We start from the raw sequence: 21,013 nt of genomic DNA, 5'->3' as shown, positions 1-21,013 counted from the left end.
GCATCTGACAGTGACTGCTGGCACCAAACTTTCACCCTGGCTTTGTTCCAGCATGGCTGTATTTTCAGAATCCAGGCATGCCCCGCCGCCGCTGCCACCATCATCTGTAGAGGGAAGGGGGTCTCTTTGGAAGCACTGAGTTTTTTCTTTCCTGTCGATCTGTGTCACATATTGAAGGCAGAGGTTTCACAATCTGTGGAGTAGCACCAGGCTTCTCTGCCTGCTTCAGAGCAATGGAAACCTATGATTTAGGTTCAAGAACCTACCATTATGCCTGCAGCAATTCTAATACCGGGAAGACTGGGGGAGAGGATTCATGTTAGTGTGCACACAGCAGTCTAGCATAGAGACCTGAACAAAATACTGGAGGTGACTCAAACTTGGGACTTTTGGATGACAACCTCAGGATAGATTGAAAAGGCCTGACTCTGTACTGCAGAGAGCTTTTGCTATGGTGCTGTGCAGTCGGTGAATACTTGGCTCTATACAACTAATCAGACGTGTCACGCTACAGCGTCAACATTCTCTCCCAAGTCTCTAAGTAGGAGGTGATGGAAACCTTTCCTGGGAACATGGAGGTGTGGAGATCTTGACTTCCCTTCTTCATGCCCCACTGTCTTCAGGCGCTCTCTGGAAAACCCTCGGGTTCCGCCATTCAGTAGTGAGACTGCAGAGTTCAGAAAAACTGCTATATTCACATTGTATACCATAGCAAAAATACAAGCAATGGAGCTTTCAGGAGAGCTCAGGCTTGAGCTTCTTGCTCTCCTTGCCATTTGGTTGCACATACAGTCATGGCACATCACTCTCCAGCAATGATATGAGATGATGCATGTGGAGTGTTGTCAACATGGAAGCTCGTGCGCCTCAGGGTCTGATCGTTTAAGGATTGCACGCCTTTAATCCCAGCACTTGGGAGGCAGAGGCAGGTGGATCTCTGTGAGTTTGGGGACAGCCTGGTCTACAAAGTGAGTTCCGGGGCAGCCAGGACTACACAAAGAAACCTTGTCTAAAAAAAAAGAATGGGTAACTGAAGGGCTATATTTGAATACTCGGTCTCCAGAAATTAAATTGACACTGCCGTGCCCAAAGCCCTCACCCTAAGTCACATGTTTGTATAAACTACACATGTGACCCAGAGTTTATTGAGTACACATGCTCCTTTCAAGTTATTCCAAGGCTTTAGGGGTAATTTCCTAGGAGCTGGGAGCCAGAACTTTGAATACCTGATGCCTGCTGAACCAGATTTTTCTGCACACCCACATATTAAAGGGCCCCTTAATTGTATCATGTCCCTTTTCACTATCCATGGCCTTTATATTTCCCTGTGAACTCACATCTCTGTACAAAGCAAAGCTAATTAGCTTTGCTTTCCCCAACAGTCCTACGTGGAACCCTTTTCTCCTCATTTACCAAGGACAGTTTTCCTTCTGTTGAGCTTGAGTGTCCACCCTCTACCCTCTCACCTTAGGACTCTGCCTAAAGTATTGTTTATTATCATAATCCAAACACAAAACAGTCCCTGATCCCAGAAGAGCATTGAATGCCCCTGATTCTGTGTATGAGCAGGAAGGTGCTCAAGGGATGTAGACCTTGAACTTGGGCAGAAAAGTAGCCTGTGTTCTCTCATCCAGATACATAGAAAGGTTCATTTTTCCCCTGAACACTTGAGAGACCTTTCAAATTATTCAGTTGTCAAGTTCATCAGCACCTGTTATCATGATTTGAGGGGAAGAAACCTTTGAGTCTGCAAAGATGAGGTAAATGAAGGCAGTTTTCTAGGGGCAGAAACGATGCCCACCTCAACAGGAGACAAGGAGATGTCCCTTTTATTATGTGTAAGCTAATTTGGCTGTAAAGTGTAACAGGCATGTTAGAGGTACCATGTAACACCATGTTAGAGGCACCATGCTGACCTTAAAACCCAGTATGTAGGCCCCAACCCCTGCCAAATGGGAACAAAGATCTAATCCATCAAAGACCTAAGCCATAATTTCAGGATCCAGGAAAGTCCCTAAATGTATTAACCTTGCTTTTTGACTTCTGTGGGTTCACTTCTCACTAACTGTTTTTGCTAACAAAGTTATGATTTTTATGCAGAAAAGGCAAAGAATAATGAGGCTCAGGGCTGTATGATTTGGGTAAGTTCCTCATGCATTTGCCAGCTGGCAGGCAACACAAACTTCTTATTCTTTAAGAGTGTCTGTTTGTTTTCTGGTGGAATTACCTCACAACAAAAGGATGGCCAAAGTTCTCCGGAGGGAAACTTATCACCTAAGATGGGCTAGTGGCTAAATCCTACATAAAAAGCTGTTTTCTTTTTTCTTTCTTACCTTTTTTGGGCTTGTTGTTGTTGTTGTTGTTGTTATTGTTGTTGCTTGTTTTTTTTGTTTTGTCAAGGCAAGGTTTCTCTGTATGTCTCTGCTCTCTTGGACCTTGCTCTGTAGACCAGACTGGCCTCAAACTCAGAGATCTGCCTGCCTCTGACTCCAGGGTGCTGGAATTAAAGGCATGCACCACCACCACCTGGCTATAAAGCTATTTTTGCAAGGAGAGCCCTTGTGGACTCAACTATTCTGTTCATTGGGAATAATGACCAACCATGACTACACCTTGAAAAGCCTCAAATGTTGGGCACCTCTGAGGCCTGTGCAGAGATCTGATATAGTATGGAGGACAAGAGCTCAAAGGACCATATGAGACCAGTTCTCTACAGTGCTACTTCCTGTGTAACAGCAGCAATGGTAGAAAGGACAAAAGGTCCACATGCAAACTGCCTGCCCAGTGGTGGAGTTCTCTGGTCTCCCAGAGTCTAAGAAAGACTTAAGTATATTTTGGCTTATGTGATGGTTTTTGAGAGTAGCAAGCCTCAGGAGATAACACAGAACTGGGATTCTAATTCATGGATATGTGGCTACCAGGGAAAAAGAGGAAAAAGATAGAGAGGTATAGAGAGAGAGAAGGAGAGGGAAGAGGAAAAAGCATGTGTGTGCATCACAGTCCCAGGCTCTGTCTCTGTTTGCTTGTGCATGCATGTGTTTTCCTCTTTCTGCAAGTACACATCTAGGCTTGTGTGAGTAGGGAATTCAGCTGCTTCCATAGTGAAATATGCCATTAAACACTTACTGAGAACAGCTCTGTCCTCTTCTGTCCATGTCCCTGGAGAAACTTCACTTTTACTTTATTCTACCTGTTGGAAGGCATCACTGGCTGGTCAAGGTTGCAGTCTTTCATGGCTTGGCAGCTTTACCCAAAAGCTCGGCAACCTGGAAACTCCCTCCCTCCCCAGTGAAACTTCCTGCCTCTACCTGCCCTTATCTGGAAAATTTCTCTGGGCCTGGAGGACTGACTTAATCCGAAAGCTTGGCACAGATTCCTGCTAGAAGACTTGTACTAGGAACTCTGCTATAGGACCCTACTGCCATATATGAAGCCTTGTGATAGGAGCATGCCACTTAAGGCAAATTAGAGTTTGTCCCTAGGATCCCCAATCCTATATATTCCTTATACTCTGGAATAAAGTTGAGCTGATTCACTGAAGTCTGTCTACCAGAGGGCTGTCTCCATCATACCCACAGTTGTCCTGAACCCTGTTCCCTGTTTCTGCTCCCTCCACCCTCAGGGACCAATGCAGCCAATGATCCTGAGGAAGAAAGAGAGCCACATCTACCAGCAGAAAAGAGAAATATATGCCTCTAGAGAATGTTTGGCATTTTGGCAATGTCTGGTTATATTATTTAGAGGATGTGGTGGGGATTGCTACAGGCATCCAGCGGGTATGTAGGAGATCTTTCAATGCCTGGACATTGTCCATGGAAAAGAATGATTTGACCAAGAGTATCACTAATAGATGCTAAGATGCATTCTTTGTGTTAGATATTTTTACTCCTCTTATGGAAAAATTGTGTGATATAAAATCTCAAGGAGAAACAATTTGTTTTGGCTCATGGTTTCAGCAGATTTAGACTTTGCTTTGTCCCAGGTGACTGACACATTGGAAACACATGGCTGAAGAGGTTTTTTTTTTTTTTTCTCAGTTGCAGACTGGAAGCAGAGTAAGAAAGAAAGAGAAGTAGAGAGGGAAGGAGAATAAAATACACACACAGAGAGAGACAGAGACAGAGACAGACAGATAGAGAGACAAATACAGAAGGACAGAGAGACAGAGACCGACATAGAAGAGCCAGGAACAATAATAATCTCCCAATAATCTACTAATCTACTTCCTCCAGCTTGGTCCCACCTCCCAAAGTTTCTAAAATCTTTGAAAATAGTGCCATTTGTTGGGGACCAAATGCTCAACACACATGCCTATGGTGGATGGCAGTTAATATTTAAAACATAACATCCCATTACAGACGATGGTAGAAAATCCTCAAATCCCCTGCAAATGTCTAGAACTACCCTCCTGGACAGGTTGTTAATGCTATAGCTGTATTCTTGAGATGCCGAGGGCATGGGTTTGGCTGTATTGAGACATGTGGCCCCATTAATTTGGCAGCTTTAGAGATGGTGGCTCTTCTGTGTTTGTGAAAAAAAAAAAGACTAAAGCAGTGTAGATCCAGCCCTCGGTGCACCAGAGTAACCTAAGGACAAATACAGGCAAAAAATCCAGCATACAAGAACAGCTCTTTCTGTGGAGAAGGCCTTCAGTGAATTCTGCTGGGAAGGCTCCACTGACCCCTCAATGTAATCATCTGACTGGTTCTGTTCCTTCAACATGCAAAGTTGGAATGGGAAGCTCAGAGGGTTCATCATAGCCAGGCTGCCTTGGTCTGTGCCTAAAAGAATGGCACACGTGAGCGGGGACCAATTCCTCTAAATCACTTGCTTCTCAGTTTTCTACTCCTAAGATTACACAAACAGCCATGTGTGGTGACTGTAGGGGCAAGGACAAAGTCCAGACAACCACAGATGGCACACTACTGGGAAGGAAAACAATTCACAAAGTGTCATGAAGAGAAGAAAAGGCTCCGAAGAGCTCCTAAACCAGTAGGGTGACCTCCGTGTAGCAGACATGGAAAGCCAAGGTGGAGCTCAACAGGGCTGGCAGTAGAACCTAGGGTGCTCAATTTTAAAGCCTCTCTTGACTGTACCCTACAGCTTGGACAGAAAACCATAAAGGAAAGAGAAATCAAATTCCCATGCCTAAGCAGGGACTTTTAAATAGTGACCCAAGTTATCCTCTGTAGCAGTGTCTAGGCAAAACAAAGCCTGCCTTTTTCCTAGCAAGGGAGCCAGTGACTTTCAACATCTTTCATCCTCTAGAGTTGTTCCCTTGTGACCCTTATACATAATCAGAGAGCCTCTGAGACACTGCGGTGGGGTGGGGTGTGTGGAACAGGGCAGCCATTGTTCTTTAATTAGAGCTCGGGTCTCCTCATGGGGCTCAAGATGGGACTGCCTAATATAGAGCCTTTACCTGTGCCAAGATATAGCATTATGATACTTCCTCCCTCTGATGCCACTCACCTGCCAGAGTGAATGAAAAGCTCTTAGTGTGAGTAGGGGAATGTGCTCACATAACCGGGGGTCTTTGCCTGGGATATAAAAGACTGTTCCCATTTGCTCAAAGTCAAGCATCATTGGGTCATTCAACAGCCTTTGAGTGAAGGAAGCTTCACAGTAGGTACCTACTTCTTGTGATGGTTTGGGGTAGAGAAAAGAGGGAGAAGAAGGGATGGGGGAAGATGAGGAGGCAGGGTCAGGATGATGGGAGAAATAGTTGGAGAAAAGACAGGGAGAATGAGTGGAAGAAGGAAGAGAAGGAAAGAGGAAAGAAAAGAGAAAGATGGAGGGATAAGTGGATGGATGAAAAGGAGGAATAAAGTGAGAGAAGAAGAGAGTGGGAAGGGAAGAAGGGTCATGTATTTAGCACTGTGTGGGTCCTGGAGGCTACTCCTGGATATTACAAGACTCTAAAGGCACTCTGAGTCCTTGTTGGAGTAGATGCAATGTCGAATGGGCAGCACTTGCTAAAATGCACTTGGAACTCTCCTGCCCAACCTCCCTACCACACACACCACTCCAGCAAGAGTCCCACAAGCCTGTGAGTCAACAGCTGTGCCTAGGGCACCTCATGTGGGTGGGTGGTCCTGAGCACAGAGTTCCAGTCTTGTGGTTCATGACAAGACTCTCCTGGGTCAACTTCATGAGTCCCAGATGAATCGGGGCTCAGGAAAATGAGCTCCATTTATCCAGCCACAGAGCCTGATTGCTCCAGCCCACCAGCAGGCTGTGGTTCCAAGATACAATTTAGTGGCCCTGGGATTAGTTGTCAGAAGGTGGCCTGGTAAGCAGGATTCTACCAGGGAGATGCCTACAAAGGGCAGCCTCGGGGTGCAGGACAGCCCTCATGACTGAACTGTAATACTCATGAAACTGCTTGTTTGTTTTGGATCATGTGGCTGGCCAGGCAGCTGAGGGTAATATCCACAAAGACTTTGGTTAGATTGGTTAATGGTTTGAAGCATAGGTACTGGCAGCCATGTTACTTCCCCTGTGCCTCTTTTTTTGTTGTTGTTGTTTTGTTTTTTGTTTTTCCGAGACAGGGTTTCTCTGTGTAGCTTTGTGCCTTTCCTGGATCTCGCTCTGTAGGCCAGGCTGGCCTCAAACTCACGGAGATCCACCTGCCTCTGCCTCCTGAGTGCTGGGATTAAAGGCATGCACCACCACCGCCCGGCTCCCTGTGCCTCTTTTAAAAGCAATTTGTTAAGACTTAACTGAACCTTGGTCTTTGTTGGGAAAGGCAGACATGATTTTGGTGTTTTTTTTTTTTTCTTTTTTGTCTCAGGGTTTTGTTTCTGGACAATGCATGGAGCATGCTCAGTGGGGCACCTGACACAAAGAATAATCCAATAAATGCAAGGAACAAGATCCTCAAGTTTATAACCTAGTTCAAACTTTATATTAGGATAGCATTTTACATATATATATTCACCATCTTATGCATTTTCAGTGAACAGTGGTGTGGAGAAATTTTTTTGGTTTTGTATCATTCTTTCCACTGTCCACTTCTAGAATATTTTCCTCTTCCCCAGCTGCAACTCTGTACAAAGCAACAACCCTCAACTCTCCTCTCTGAAAACTTATTTATTAAAATATACTAGTGGTGGGGTCATGTCTATTTTGGCTTTTATAATTTGTATTCCCATAAACACATCCTAGGTACTAGAATCCAGTGGTTCTTGACTTTCCTAATGCTGTAACCCTTTAATACAGTTTCTCATGTTATGGTAACCCCCCCAACACACACACACACACACACACACACACAAAATTATTTATTTTATTTTATTTTTTGATTTTTCAAGACAGGACTTTTCTGTGTAGCTTTGCAGCTTTCCTGAAACTCACTCTGTAGCCCAAGTTGGTCTCGAACTCACAGAGATCTGCCTGCCTCTGCTTCCCGAGTGCTGGGATTAAAGACATGCACCACCACTGTCCTGCTCCACAAAATTATTTTTTTTCATTGCTACTTCATAACAGAAATTTTGCTACTGTTATGACCCGTAATGTAAATATCTGTGTGTTCCAATAGTCTTCAGTGACCAGGAAAAAGTCTTTCGGCCCCGAAGCAGTCACAACTCACAGGTTAAGATCTGCTGTCCTAGGAGGTAGAAGTCAAGTGGCCCTTAGCCTATGCTTACTGAGGTGATGGACGCCTGGGGGAGTGCACTCCTGAGACCTGAGTCAAAGGTAGCTGCTCTAACTGGACCCCTCCCTCACTTTATTTTCAAAGAGTGGCTTCTACACAAACAGGGAACAAGAATCAGCATGAGCTGTCAGCTGCAGTTCAGCCAACTGCTGCAACTGCAATCCCTGGTGCCATGGGGCTGCTTCTGTACTTCAGTTATCAAGGTCTGGAAGTAGAGGGTTAACTCACTTGGGACCCGCAAGAGCTACCAGGCAGGTTCTACCGCTGTGCCGGCTGGGAGTCAAGTACATGCAAAAGTGGGACCTTTGTGCTATAATTCATCAGCCTGAAAGCTTCAAAGGCTTCATCTTAAAGCTTGCCATTAGACAAGATGATGCCTATGCATGGCCCTTCCAAGTTCCTATGTTATGGTCTTCTCTTTTGTGTAATGGTAACAGTAACCATTAGATGCCATAAGTACTAGATGGTGACTGGATTGCCCAAGGTCTGGTGGCCTCCATCTTGTGAGTTTGACTTAAAAGCAGCCCTCCAGGCCCCCATGAAAGACATTTGCTGCATGCTAGTGGCAGTCCTATATCTTAGCACAATCCTTTGGGAGACTTGTCTCACCATTAATTTCAATCTGGCTTCAGCCTGAAGAGGAGGCAGTCAGAGGTGACTCTGCAAAGTGCTGGGAGAGCATGTCTGATGTTGAGAGCTCCTCTGTTCTAGAAGATGGTTACAAGTAGAGCATTATGCTGAAGAGAAATCAGACAGCAGCCAATTACTAGAGGATGCCTAGTCTGATCAGGATCTTATTTCATTCAAAACACATTGATTTTGCAGCTACTAGAGGCCATGCTAGAGACAAGTTCATAGAACAGTGATCTTACAAGGTCTTCTCACTCAGGACTCTTCATACTAAACTGAGTTCACAGGCAAGGTGGTCCCAGGATAGCAACCCTTAAAGTGTGGAGCACTGCCTTTGCCTCTAGAACACATCAGAAGAAAGTACCCCTTCTCCTCGGCACACTTGAGTGAGAGTCTAGCCTAGTTGTTTGGGGCCTTCTATATGACCACTTGGCCAAGTACCCTTGTGCAACGCACAGTATCGACAACCCTATCCAGCAGTCCTGTGTATGCTACTGGGACAGCTGGATCATGCTGTATTGTCATTCATACAAGGTCCTAAAATCATGATCTAAAACAGAATATGCACAAGTCAACGAATTATTTTCCACTGCATAGGGAATTATAACTAGGGAGAAAAGTATTTTAAAATCCTTCTGATCTCCTTTCTTCTATTAACTACAGAGTTGTTGGGCATTAGAGTGCCTATTGAAATCAAATATTTGGTAATCTGAGCACTGGAAGCTGTAATGAAAGTGTGATGGGTTCCAGGACTTTTGTTCCCTCCTTGTTCCTTTGTCCCTAGCGCAAGCCCTAAGGATATCCATTGACATCCTAGGACTGCAACCAGATAATCCACGTGCTCAAAACCCAAGAAAGGGAAGAAAGGTGGAACTGCTACAAGGAAAGGACCATTTGTTGGCAGGCAGCACCACCATGTGGTCACCCGATTTATTCATCTCTCGGGTGGTGTTGGTAGAGTTCAAATCCACCTACCTCCCCCATGCTATGTCTGCAGTAAATGCTTGTGGAGTAAATAAGTGAAGGAACAAGACACTGCCATGTCTTTGGGGAAGACACAACTAACTTTCCATTTTACAGTTGGATAAGCAGCGTTTCCGTAAGGGAAACATTATCTCTCCATGTCAAAGTGCTAGTCAGTGTTGAAGCTGGGACAGAAACACTTTCAGAACTTGGGCCTTTGGCACAAAGCAGGCAAGAAGCTTCCGGTGGTTCTCATATGGTATTTTTTAAAAGCATCCTTGTTGTGTTCTGCTGGCCTCTCTCCCAGGGAGCTGCTCTAGTCTGTGCCCACACCGTGTCCTCTGCTCTCCGACAATGATCAAGCTGATCCTGGTCAGTATGCTGATGGTTTCCTGTGTTGGTGAGTAATGTTATTGGTACAGTCTTTCCAGTTGAGCATTTGATAGCTTCACACAAATGCAGGACAGTTTTGCCCGCATCCAACTGACTTCCATATTAGTTCCTCTTCAGCCCTCTGCCTAATGAGTGATGGGACTTGAACATCAGTATTAAGTTACAGAATTAATGTTAACTATTAAAACCCCTGTTCATAAAATCCCATCACAGAGGAGGGGCAGTGGACACTAAGTCTTAACCCACCCTCAACCAAGAAGCCATCTGCAATTGATTTTTGCTGGGAAGGGGAAAATCAGTTTTCTCCAATTTAGCGGCACTGAGCGTATCAACCACTTCAGAGCAGGGCCCATGCCCAGGAGTAGCTAGCCAATGCAAAGCAGGCTCCATGATTTTGTGTGTGCCTTTTGTTTTATTTTCATATTTTTGTCCTACTGGTTTCTTTGCATATTTCTTTTGACCTTTGGGTTTTTTTTTTTTTTGTATTATGTTCTTTTCTGATAGAGAGACAGAGAGAAAGAGCAGAGATAGCATGGAGTGGGTAGGTAGATATGTGGGGAGGAGCTGAAAGAGGGAAAATGTGATCAAAAATATTTTATGTAAAAAATTAATTAAAAAAGAAAACCTTATACAGGACTTAAAAGTTTAGGACAGGGTACAGAATAGAGAAAGAAAGGTGGGCCAAAAGCAAAGTGTTTTATTGGCAAGCTCCTTCCATCTGGGAGTATAGGTTTTTTTTCTTCTTGTGTTGTGAGATACTGCATACCCCCTCCAACTTGCTAATTCCTTGGGGCACATTGACCTTCTTGATACAGACAACATTCTTTTAGCCTCAGTGGGCATATGTACCACCAAGAGCAAATGTTTCAAACCTTACCCACCATCTAAATGGAAACCACCCAAGCTTTTTCTTCATTCAAACATGCAAACCCACTGTTTTCCTTCCTGCATGGGAGTTCCCATCATTCACTAATCTGGGCCCCTTGTCTTCTCATGTTCAGAGACACTCTCAACTTACACACTGCCTCTTAGAGGCTCCTCAGGTATCTCTTCAAGCAGCAGGGATAATGACACCATTTGTTGATCTTTTGTGTCATTTATATTGGCCAAGACCCGAGCTAGCAGATGGAACACATGAAGTTCCCACTTGGCCCAGAAGCATGGAATTCGAGAATGACAATCTAATAGTTGAGAGGGGACTCCAGCTCCTCACCTGAAGACAGGCCTTCCCTCTGATTCTTTGGGAATCATGTACATGTTCACATCATGTACCCCAAACCCACTCATTTTCCAGTCCCTCTGGGTCTGCCCTTCACCCTTGTGGTACTTCCCCAAGGAAATCTTAAAAAAAATAATAAAAATTTAAAAATACAAATACGAATATTCACTAAACAAACAAATAAAAGGCAAAAAACAAAAACAAACCAACAACAACGACAAACCTACTTTGCCCCTCCATCTTTCCCATCTTTCGTGTGCTTCCCTCATATTTTGAAAAGCTTATTCTCTTTGGTAACTAACACTTTCTTCTCTCTAGAGAGTAAACTTCCTTTTAGTCAAAGACATTTTATTTATGTGTACCATTTACATATTTTTCCTATAAAACTGTAACCAATAAATATTTTCTTCTGTCCTTCTTGCTTTCCTTTACCTTCTTTATTCTTTGACTGCTACATTTCAATAATAAAGTGAAAATGGGTACCCTCTATTATAAGGAATCATTTGACTAATATTTTTTATTAAGAAAAAATTTTATTCATTTTACACATCAATCAAAGATCCTCCTCTCTCTCCTTATCCCACTCCCCCAGTGTGCCCCCCAATCCACACCCCACTCCCCCCACAAGAAGGCAAGGCCTCCCAGAGGGAGGCACATCCAGTAGAGGCAAGCCCAAGCCCTTCCCCCTGCCTCAAGGCTGCATGAGGTGCCCCATCACAGGTAGTGGGCTCCAGAAAGCCCCCTCATGCATCAGGGATGGATTTTAATTCTACCTCCAGGGTACACCCCCAAGCAAATCAAGCTACACAATTGTCTTGCCATGAAGAGGTCCTAGCCCAGTCTCATGCAGGCTCCACAGTGATTGATCTAACTTTCATGAGTTCCCACTAGTTTGGTTTGGTTATCTCTGCATGTTTTCCCATCATGATCCTGATGCACTTGCTCATAGAATCTCTCTCTTTGACTGGACCCCTTGACTTCTGTCTAACGATTGACTGTGGATTGACTGTGGATCTCTGCATCTGCTTCCATCAGTCACTGGAGAAAAGCTCTGTGATGACAGTTAGGGTATTCACCAATCTGATCACTGGGGTAAGCCAGTTCAGTTCAGGCTCCCTCTCCACTATTTCTAGTAGTCCAGGTTGGGGTCATCCTTGGGGATTCCTGGCAACTTCCCTAGCACCAGATTTCTCTCTATCCCCATGGTATCTCCCTCCATCATGGTATCTCTCTCTTTCCCACTCCATCCCTGTTCCAGCTTGACCATCCCATTCCCTTATGTTCTCATCCCCCATCACCTACCCTCCATTGCCCACCCCTCATCCCCAATTCTCTCATGGAGATCTCATCTATTTCCCCTTCCCAGGGCAATCCATGTGTCCCTCTTTGGGTCTTTCTTGTTAGCTAGCTTCTCTGGAGTTGTGGGCTGTTGTCTGGTTGTCCTTTAATTTACTTCTAGTATCCACCTATGAGTGGGTACATACCATGTTTGTCCTTCTGAGACTGGGTTGACTAATATTTTTATTTTGCCCTGGGAGATTTTTACTCTCAAATACAAACACTTGGCTTTGAAAACATTACAGTTATAGAAACTCACAGTTGTGTGTGTGTGTGTGTGTGTGTGTGTGTGTGTGTGTGTGTGTATTTGAATGTGTTCCATCCACAATCCAAGTTTTACAGGGTCTGGCCACCACTGAGATAGGGTTGCCTATCACACCAACTTCCTAGAGTGCAAAGGGACATTTCAGAGGCTTCTGCCTAGACAACTGGGAGGTATGGATTAGTCTATGTCTCTCGAGAAACAGAGGCTAAGGCCTCACAGGGGCCCAAAAGTTTCTTCAGAAGAAATACCCACAAGGAGTGGAGCAGCGAGCAGGAAATGCCAGCTCTGCATCAGGAAAGAGTGGGGAGCAATGCATCCATTCTGGGCTGCAGCTTGGTCTGAAGACGTTCTGGCCAGGCCATCTAGGTGGACTCCATCTGAGGAGTCCTGTGTCCCTGGAAAACTTGGCCTGCAATGGTAGTACCGCCTTCACTTTCATAGGCTGGAAGGTGCTACAGGGAATGTGAGGGATGGGGAGAAGGAGGCCTCTCTGCAGATGCCATAGGGTCCTCAACAAGCTGAGCTGTCATGCCCCAGGAGATACCATCTGTGTCTGCCCCAGAAGTCACTGAAGTAAAATTTCAAAACAACTAATTTGTCCATGTTAGTTTTCCATTACTGGAAAAGTGGAAAAGTGCCTGAGAGAAACCAATTTAAGGCATAGATTTGGGGGCTGGAGAGATGGCTGAGTGGTTAAGAGCACTGGTTGCTCTTGCAGAAGACCTGGGTTCAGTTCCCAATAGTGATAGAGTGGCTCACAACCATCTGGAACTCCAGTTCCAGAGGATCCAATTGCCCCCTCTGACATTCATAGGCTCTGCACGTATGTAGTGCATGTAAAGGCAAATATTCACATCTTAAAATAAAAATAAATCTTTCTTTGAAAAAAGTTCTCTTCCCCCCCCCCCAAAAAAAAAATAGAAAGCCACTAGCCAGGTGGTGGTGGCACACACGTTTAATCCCAGCACTTGGGAGGCAGAAACAGGTGAATCTCTGAGTTCAATGTCAGCCTGGTCTACAAAGCAAGTTCCAGGACAGCCAAAGCTACTCAGAGAAACTGTCTCAATTAAAAAAAATAAATCCACTCAATGTGTGATTCAATTATATATTCATTCATCCATTTAACAACAAATATGCTGGGTCCTGTGGGTTCTCCTCATATATATAATATCCTTCATATATACATGTGTTTATATATATGTTTGTATTTACATATATATTCAGTATATATCTATATATATTTGGGGGAGTAGAGAACTTTTTAAAAAGATACACACACACAGATGTGTATCTTTTTCATTTCCTAAGCCTATCTTCTAGAAATCGCAAAACATATTATTTAAATTTGAACCAGTAGTCTAAGATTAGAATGTTTTTTTTATACAAAGAATTCAATTGGCAGCAAAATTTGAATGTGTGTATATGACACATGATAGTACTCACTTTCAGTAAGTCCCTAGTATACTGTAAAAGAGTTGCATAAATAGAATACTGCAGCATGGAGGGGGCACACAACGAGGAAGGGTGTCTGTGTAAGCTGTTACCCAGATTAGGGATTAAGTCAGGCTTTGTGAACTTCAAGTTTAAGTATAAAATAAGACAAAGGCAACTGACCCAGCGCAGGGAGCTCCAGTCCAGACACAGCATACATGACACTGCAGGGCAATAAAGGTTAACAGCAGAGGATGATGGGACAAGGACAAGATCAAGAAAAGCTTTGTGTGTTGGGTCAGTGTTGCCTCATTGCCGAGTCTCATATGTATTGTCTATAAAGTGGTAATGACAACATGTAGCCTGCAGCCCTCGGGACATTAGACAAGACAATACAAACTACAGCACCATCTCTGGTCCTGACAGGACCACTCTTGAGCAGTTCTGAATCGGCATCAATTTTGTGCTGCCTCTGATCATCTCTCTTTGTCCTTCCTCCAAAACCTCATGCTGCTCCACCTCTGGGTGCACTCCCTTCATGATCTAAATCAGTGTCTAGGACAAATGATCTAAAATCTAGGAGGGCTTTTTATGTTGCTAGTGCAATTGTGTGGGTGTCAAGATCCTCAAAGCAGTGTGGGTAACCTGTCTGGGCAATAAGCTATTTCCTGCTCCCCAGAGAGGAAGGCAACTCTGCTTACGCAGAAGACACAGGAAAGATGTCATCAACTGGCATCAGCATGCCACGGTCTCTGCAGGAGTAAGCAGCAGAATTTCAAAACTGTGCCAAATGCTTTTGTGCCGAGGAATTTGCTCAGGGTCCAAGACAAGGACTTAAATGGAAAGGAAGCCCTGAACATCTCCTACCCACAAGTCTGTGTACTGCAGGGCACTGCCCACCCACAAAGGCCATCAGCCCCAGACAGGAAGAAATCTGCTCTCCATGGAAACCACTCATATAGCCTAGAAGACAGATGCTCGGCTGGTGCCTGCAGCTCCCTGATGTACAGTCCACTCACAGCCCCAGTGATCTGCCCTGTACTCACTCAAGGCAAAGTACCTTTCTTTCACTCCCTAAACTAATGACACTTTACAAGCTTGTTTTCTGGAGCTTGCAAAACACAATTCTTTTACATTTGAACCAGTAGTTTAAAACTGCAATGTTTTCTTATGCAAAGAATTCAGATCGGCAGCAAAATTTTAAAAGCTTCAAGTTGTGGGGCTCATTTCTCAGAGCCTAAAGCAGAGTCATACCTCACACTGTGACACAGGTCTCCCTTCTTCTCCATCACCCCCACTGTTCTTCTACTGATACCCAGCCTCAAACCCACCTCTCTTACTTCCTTCTCTGCCTACCCCTGGAGAGATGTATTTGCAGCCTTCGGCAGTAGTGAGGTTCTGCCTCTTTGCTGACCAGGCAGATTGGTTTCTGGGCCTCCTATATCATCCCAGCCCAGCCCAAATCAACCTTCCCAGTCTTCTCTCATCCACATGAAATCATGAGTTTTATCTAAGTGTGTTCAGTGAGCCCTAGGCCATGGGACAGCAGTCATGAGGAGGATTCTGTCCTCAAGAGACCCACAGGAAATAGCATTGTAAGGATACATGCAGAAAGAAGTCTTGAGAGTTGACATGAAAAGATTACAGCTGCTCAAGGTGAGAGCTGGGAGGCCCAAAGAGCAGAAATTAGGCAAAGAATAGAGAGACCAGGGGACAGAATGAGGAAAGTCTTCTGCACGGTGCTCTTTGAACTGTGCCTCATGTGATGAGTAGACTCAGTCAGACTGAGTTAGTCAAGTCAGGGCTTCCCAGCAGAGATCATGCATGGTGCAACAATCCAGAGCATGTGGGGAGAATGGACAGAGATTCGGTAGTTGGAGTATAGAGGCCCAGAGGAGCAAAGCCCTGTTTCTACCAGCCTGCTGTGATCCCCCCACAATGCAGCACATAGTGTTATAGCTGAACTTACTCCCTTTGTCTCTTTCTTACCTGAAAGGTCATCTTCAGAGGGCCTCTATGGACTAGGTGCTGCTTATCTGATAGCTATAAGCCAGGCTCACTCTCTGGCTTTGCCTCACCATCAGCAGGTATCATCAAAGGAACGGGCAGAAAGTCAAGAGCAATGACCTTTGGTCTGGAAAAGTCCATGGAAATTCTCTAGCTCCTGTTCTATCCTTAAAGGTGAAAAACAGGCTAGGGAGGCTAAAATGTGCTCAAAGCTACAGGACAACTGACTCAGAACAATCACTAGCCACCCTCTCAGCCAGGCTTTTAGACTCTGAATTAGAAGACAGTGGAAGCAGCAGCCCTCAAATCTTAGTCAAGGGCTACCAGGAGAAGAAGGCTGGCTGGCCATGGTGGCTCACACCGACAATCCTAGCTATGCAGAAAGCTGACACAGAAGCATTGTAAGCACAATGCAGTTTAGGCAACCTTGTAATAAAGGGGGTGGGAGAGGCAGGGCTGGGCATGGAGCTCAGTGGTGCAGTACTTTCCCAGCTGTGTGAGGCCCTGGGTTTGATCCCTGGCACTGCCAGAGAGAGAGAGAGAGAGAGAGAGAGAGAGAGAGAGAGACAGAGACAGAGACAGAGACAGAGACAGAGACACAGAGACAGAAGAAAAGAGAGAAAGAGAGACAGAGACAGAAAAAATGACAGAGCCTTTCTCTTTTTTGCTGGTAGTACTTTTACACACACACACACACACACACACACACACACACACACAAACACACACTGCACTACTAGGTGGGTACAACTGTCATTCAATGGGATACATCCTGCATGCACAAGACAATCCCCTCTCTGCACTGAACACTTCCCAAGTCCCAACACCAATCATGTAAGGTTGGGAAGCCTTTTCTGATCCAAGCAGGGCCCAAACAAGAACCAAGCAGAGAGCCAGCCAGAGCATCTTCCTGGATGGACAGAATCTCCCATGCTTCCCTGAGGGCTGATTCTTACAGCTTTCAGATGAAGGAGGTTTCCAAACAGTGACAAACTGTCAGGCCTAACTGCATCACTGTCACGTTGATGAGTGAAGACAAAGATGTTGTGACAGGGGCTAAAGAGTGGCTCAGCAGTTAAAAGTGTATGAAATCTTCCAAGAATAAGAAATATTGAAATAGGGAGAAAGAGAATACACTGCTCTTGCAGAGGACATGAGATCTGTTCTCTGTCCTCGAAATCTATATCTGTGCTCACAATTGTCTGTAACTCCAGCTCCAGGGCATCTGATGTCTCTGGGTTCTATGGGCACCTGCACTCACTTGCACACATCCCCATACAGGTCACACACACACACACACACACACACACACACACACACACACACACACACGTTTTTAATCTCATAATAGTACCATGCAGCTCACATGCTTTATATCTTTGAGGCGAAATGAGCAGGAGCATTCAGAGGATGTGTCTGTGGCCAATGACATTCCATCTTGCTGGACCGGGTTAATCCATGTTTCTTCCATGTTGGGATGGATAAGGTGGTGCCCACTCCTTTCTGTTATACCTCTAGGTAGTTCGAGGCAAGGCTTTTGGGTGATTGTCTTCAAAATCAACTGAAGAATTTGTGAAAACTAGGCCAGTCCTACATCAGATTAGTTTGATCAAAATGTTTTCTGACTCTGTATTGAAGAAATTTGGATACTAGTTGTCAGGGAATAGCCTCATCTTAATATGAATTCCTTGGGAGCTGAGGTCTTTTCCATACCTCCACTTCTTTCTGCTAGTGCTTTATCTCAAGAACAAACAACTGTCAGTCCAAATAACACTGTAGCCTCTCACATAAGGACAATTAACCAGTTACCAGGTCTCATCGTCCCCAGTCAGAATGCTCCCATTAAGGTCAACCAGTAGGAATCCACTAGCAAACACCAGGGGTATCCATGACACCCCTTTATTTTCTGATATCCCCTAGTAAGCCAGGGTTTTAGACTCTAAATTAGAAGGCATCAAATCTTAGTCAAGGGCTACCAGGAGATTGAGTGCAACACCTGTATTATAAAAACCTATGTGGAATTGAATCTGAGAGTATCCTCATTTTCTTCCTGATTGACACCTCTCATCCTCGGCCCAGGGAGGGGCAGTGGAATGTTTGTGCTAACTTTGCTGTCTCTAACTTACTTCCAGGGGGCCATGCTCTGGACACTCCAAATCCTCAGGAATTGCCTCCAGGACTGTCAAAAAATATCAGTAAGAATCCTTTGCTCTTTGCCCAGAAGCTAAGTCAAAAGTTGTCTAGGTTATTGGCAGAGAAAACACCCCTTTCTGTACACAGCCTAGGATCCTAACTGCTTCAGCATCTTCAGGCAGTCACAAGGATGGTACTCAAAAGCATCTCTCCAGCCTCTCCCCCAATTTTTCATGCTCTAGTGGTCTCTCATTTGAGTCGGATTTCAGTGGAAATAGGGAACCAGGAAAGAAAGTAAATGGGCTGATGTTGAGGGTTAATGTGGGGGCTAAATCTTAGCGTTAAAACACAATGTTTGTATGCGACAATTAATGAAAAAAGTGCCCTTGAATTTGAAAGAGAACAAGGAAGGAGGAGAGGGAAGAGAGCAATTATGTAATTATAATCTCAAAAAAGAAAAATAATTTTAAAATGCACTCTAGGCTTCCTGGTAGGAAAGAAATGGATGACACATTGCAGAGTTCTTGTCCAATGCTTGTTCTGCGGGGAAGGGAACATTGGGTCCCTGTCACTGTGATAACTTTCATAACAGCACATTTCCCTACTGGACACCCTAAAATAGTATGTCCATGGGCACAATGACTTGATGCCATGCATTTATCCTCCATAGCACTTCTCAGTTTAAATATGCTATATCATCTCATCCAGAAGTCACTGTTTTCATCTTTAATAACTGAACAATGTTGCCTAGGAATATTGTTCAAATTTCCTCAGTATTGGTTTCCATGGTAATCCATGTTCCAAAACAGCTAGCTTAAGGTCAAATTTGTTCTTAGAAAAAGAGAAAAGATTTGACATCTCCAGGTAGGAAGATAAATAGAGGACGAGACAATTTAATTCATGTTTAATTCTTTAATTCATGTTTGTCTTTTTTCCACTTAGATATTACATTCTTCAATGGGGTGTTTCAAAATGTGGAAAGTGTCGCTGAAATTTTTGGTAAGTGAAATCTGAAATTGTAGTTGGATTTTTCTTTGGGCTGCCAATCAGCCCCTGAATAAAAACGTGAAGACTTTATATTTATATTTATATATATTTTTATTTAATTATATATAATTTATATTAATAAATTATGAATGCTTGGTCTTAGCTTAGGCTTGTCCCACTAGCTCTTTTAACTTAATGTAATCTGTTTCTATTCATCTACATTTTGCTTCAGGGCTTTTTACCTTTTTTTCATTCTGTATGTCCTACTTTACTGCTCCCTCTGTGTCTGGTTAGCTAGCCCCTGGCATCTTCCGGGTGTCTCTTTTTCTTTCTTCCCCGAGCCTAAATTCCTCCTCCTACTTACTCTTCCTGCCCAGAAGTCCTGCCTATACTTCCTCCCTTGCTATTGGATATTAAGCTTTTTATTATTAAGCTTTTTATTATTAAGCTTAGGCAGACAAGGTAAAACAGCAACACACCTTTACATAATTAAACAATTGCAACACATCTTTACATAGTTAGACAAATGCAACACATCTTTGCATGGTTAAACAAATATTCGTCAACATGAAATTGCTTTTATCCATTGAGTGTCAGGATGCAGTGGGTGTAGGAAGCTGGAAGAAAGCACTAGGGTCTTGTTCTCTGTCTCTGATCTCTCTGGCCTCCTTAGCCAACTGCCAGCATGTATCTGGGCTCCTAAGAGGGAAATGATGCTGTTTAAGGTGCATCAGAGAGTCATTATATGCCTTCATTTTCCTCACTTCCATGTCCTAACTACAGAATTTCTGGAAAGAGAATGGTATCCCGGTGTATAAGTGAGGATGCTGAGCCCATGGAAGTTAAGTGGGTTGTTCAAGACTTCAAAGCTAGAAGGGAGACATTCTTCATGCCTAGAATTTAGTCCCTTACACCAATGTGGTTTGTTTTTTTCTCCTCAACTAGCAAGTACATGTGAATCTTAAATATTTGAAAGATTGTCAAACAATCCATGTGTGTTTCATATCAAGTATACAACTATTGGGACACCACAAGGGTTGCTACTATCAAATATGAACAATGCCCATCAAATAATGCTATACTGTTACTGGCCCAGGCAAAGATGCTAGAGCCTGCTGTTGGGTTAGAAGAGGTTGGGTATGGTGCCTATGACTCAATGTGGCTACCCTAGAGGTCTGTGAAATGAAAATGCACATCCATGTAAGCATACACATACACACAACCTTTAGAAAGGTTTCCCAGCAACATTGAATCATTCTTCGCTTACTGGTGAGACCTCATGGAAACATAATGTGAGAAAGGAAGGAAAATTTAAATGAGGTAAAGAAAAACCAGAACAGGCAAGTGGGCCTGGTGCTCGCAAACCACACCTGTGTCCCATCAGTTCCACTTCTGTAGTCCTGTGCACTCGAGTGACAGTCGCCTCCTTCAGCCTGGAACAGACCTAAAACAGCTGAGGACGAGGAGGCAAAGCTTAAGGTTTACAGTAGAAACAAGCAGTGTTTTTCTTACCAGTTTATATGCTCTGTGCTTGCTGGTAGATCATCAGCTGCTGCCTTGGGCACGTCTCTGACCATGGGTATCTCTCCCCGTGAAGTGGGAACAACAGACTGGCGCCTCCCTGGCAGGATTTCTGTGAAGCTCATAGCATTAAAAACCACTCTGTAATGTATCACACACACACAGCCAACCTGAACTATTGTGGGACTGGAAACATCTAGTGCAGTGTCTGGTGCAGACGAGATGCTCAACTACTGTGTGTGGACATGCCATTCTTTTCTAACTGGCTTATAATTTATAAGTGCCATCCCCATGCCACTGGAGATTCGGTCAGCAAACCAATAATTCCACAGGTCATAAAGGCGTGCTTTAGATATATGTATCTCACACAGCACACAGTCTAAGGGGGCCAGGACGGGTGCAGTAGCTGTGTACAAGTAGCAGAGTCCTGCAGGTCTGTTCTGTCTTGCTCTGTTGCTGCCCTCCCTGG

General features: G+C 44.2%; 1 protein-coding gene across 1 annotated transcript in view; it reads left to right on the top strand.

Annotated features, from left to right (window-relative positions):
* The first annotated feature begins 5,498 nt into the window (after positions 1 to 5,498).
* Positions 5,499 to 21,013, top strand: part of Oc90 (otoconin 90) — a 33,600-nt gene continuing 18,085 nt past the window's right edge. Inside the window, 4 exon segments of the mRNA XM_037197283.1 lie at positions 5,499 to 5,625; positions 9,558 to 9,650; positions 18,036 to 18,098; positions 18,979 to 19,035. Coding sequence (XP_037053178.1) covers positions 9,605 to 9,650; positions 18,036 to 18,098; positions 18,979 to 19,035 — 166 coding nt within the window. The 5' untranslated portion in view covers positions 5,499 to 5,625; positions 9,558 to 9,604.

The sequence above is a fragment of the Peromyscus leucopus genome, chromosome 20, assembly GCF_004664715.2.
Source record: "Peromyscus leucopus breed LL Stock chromosome 20, UCI_PerLeu_2.1, whole genome shotgun sequence".
NCBI lineage: Eukaryota > Metazoa > Chordata > Mammalia > Rodentia > Cricetidae > Peromyscus > Peromyscus leucopus.
The sequence above is the reverse complement of the archived record's forward strand: the minus strand, read 5'-3'. Positions and strand labels throughout refer to the sequence as shown.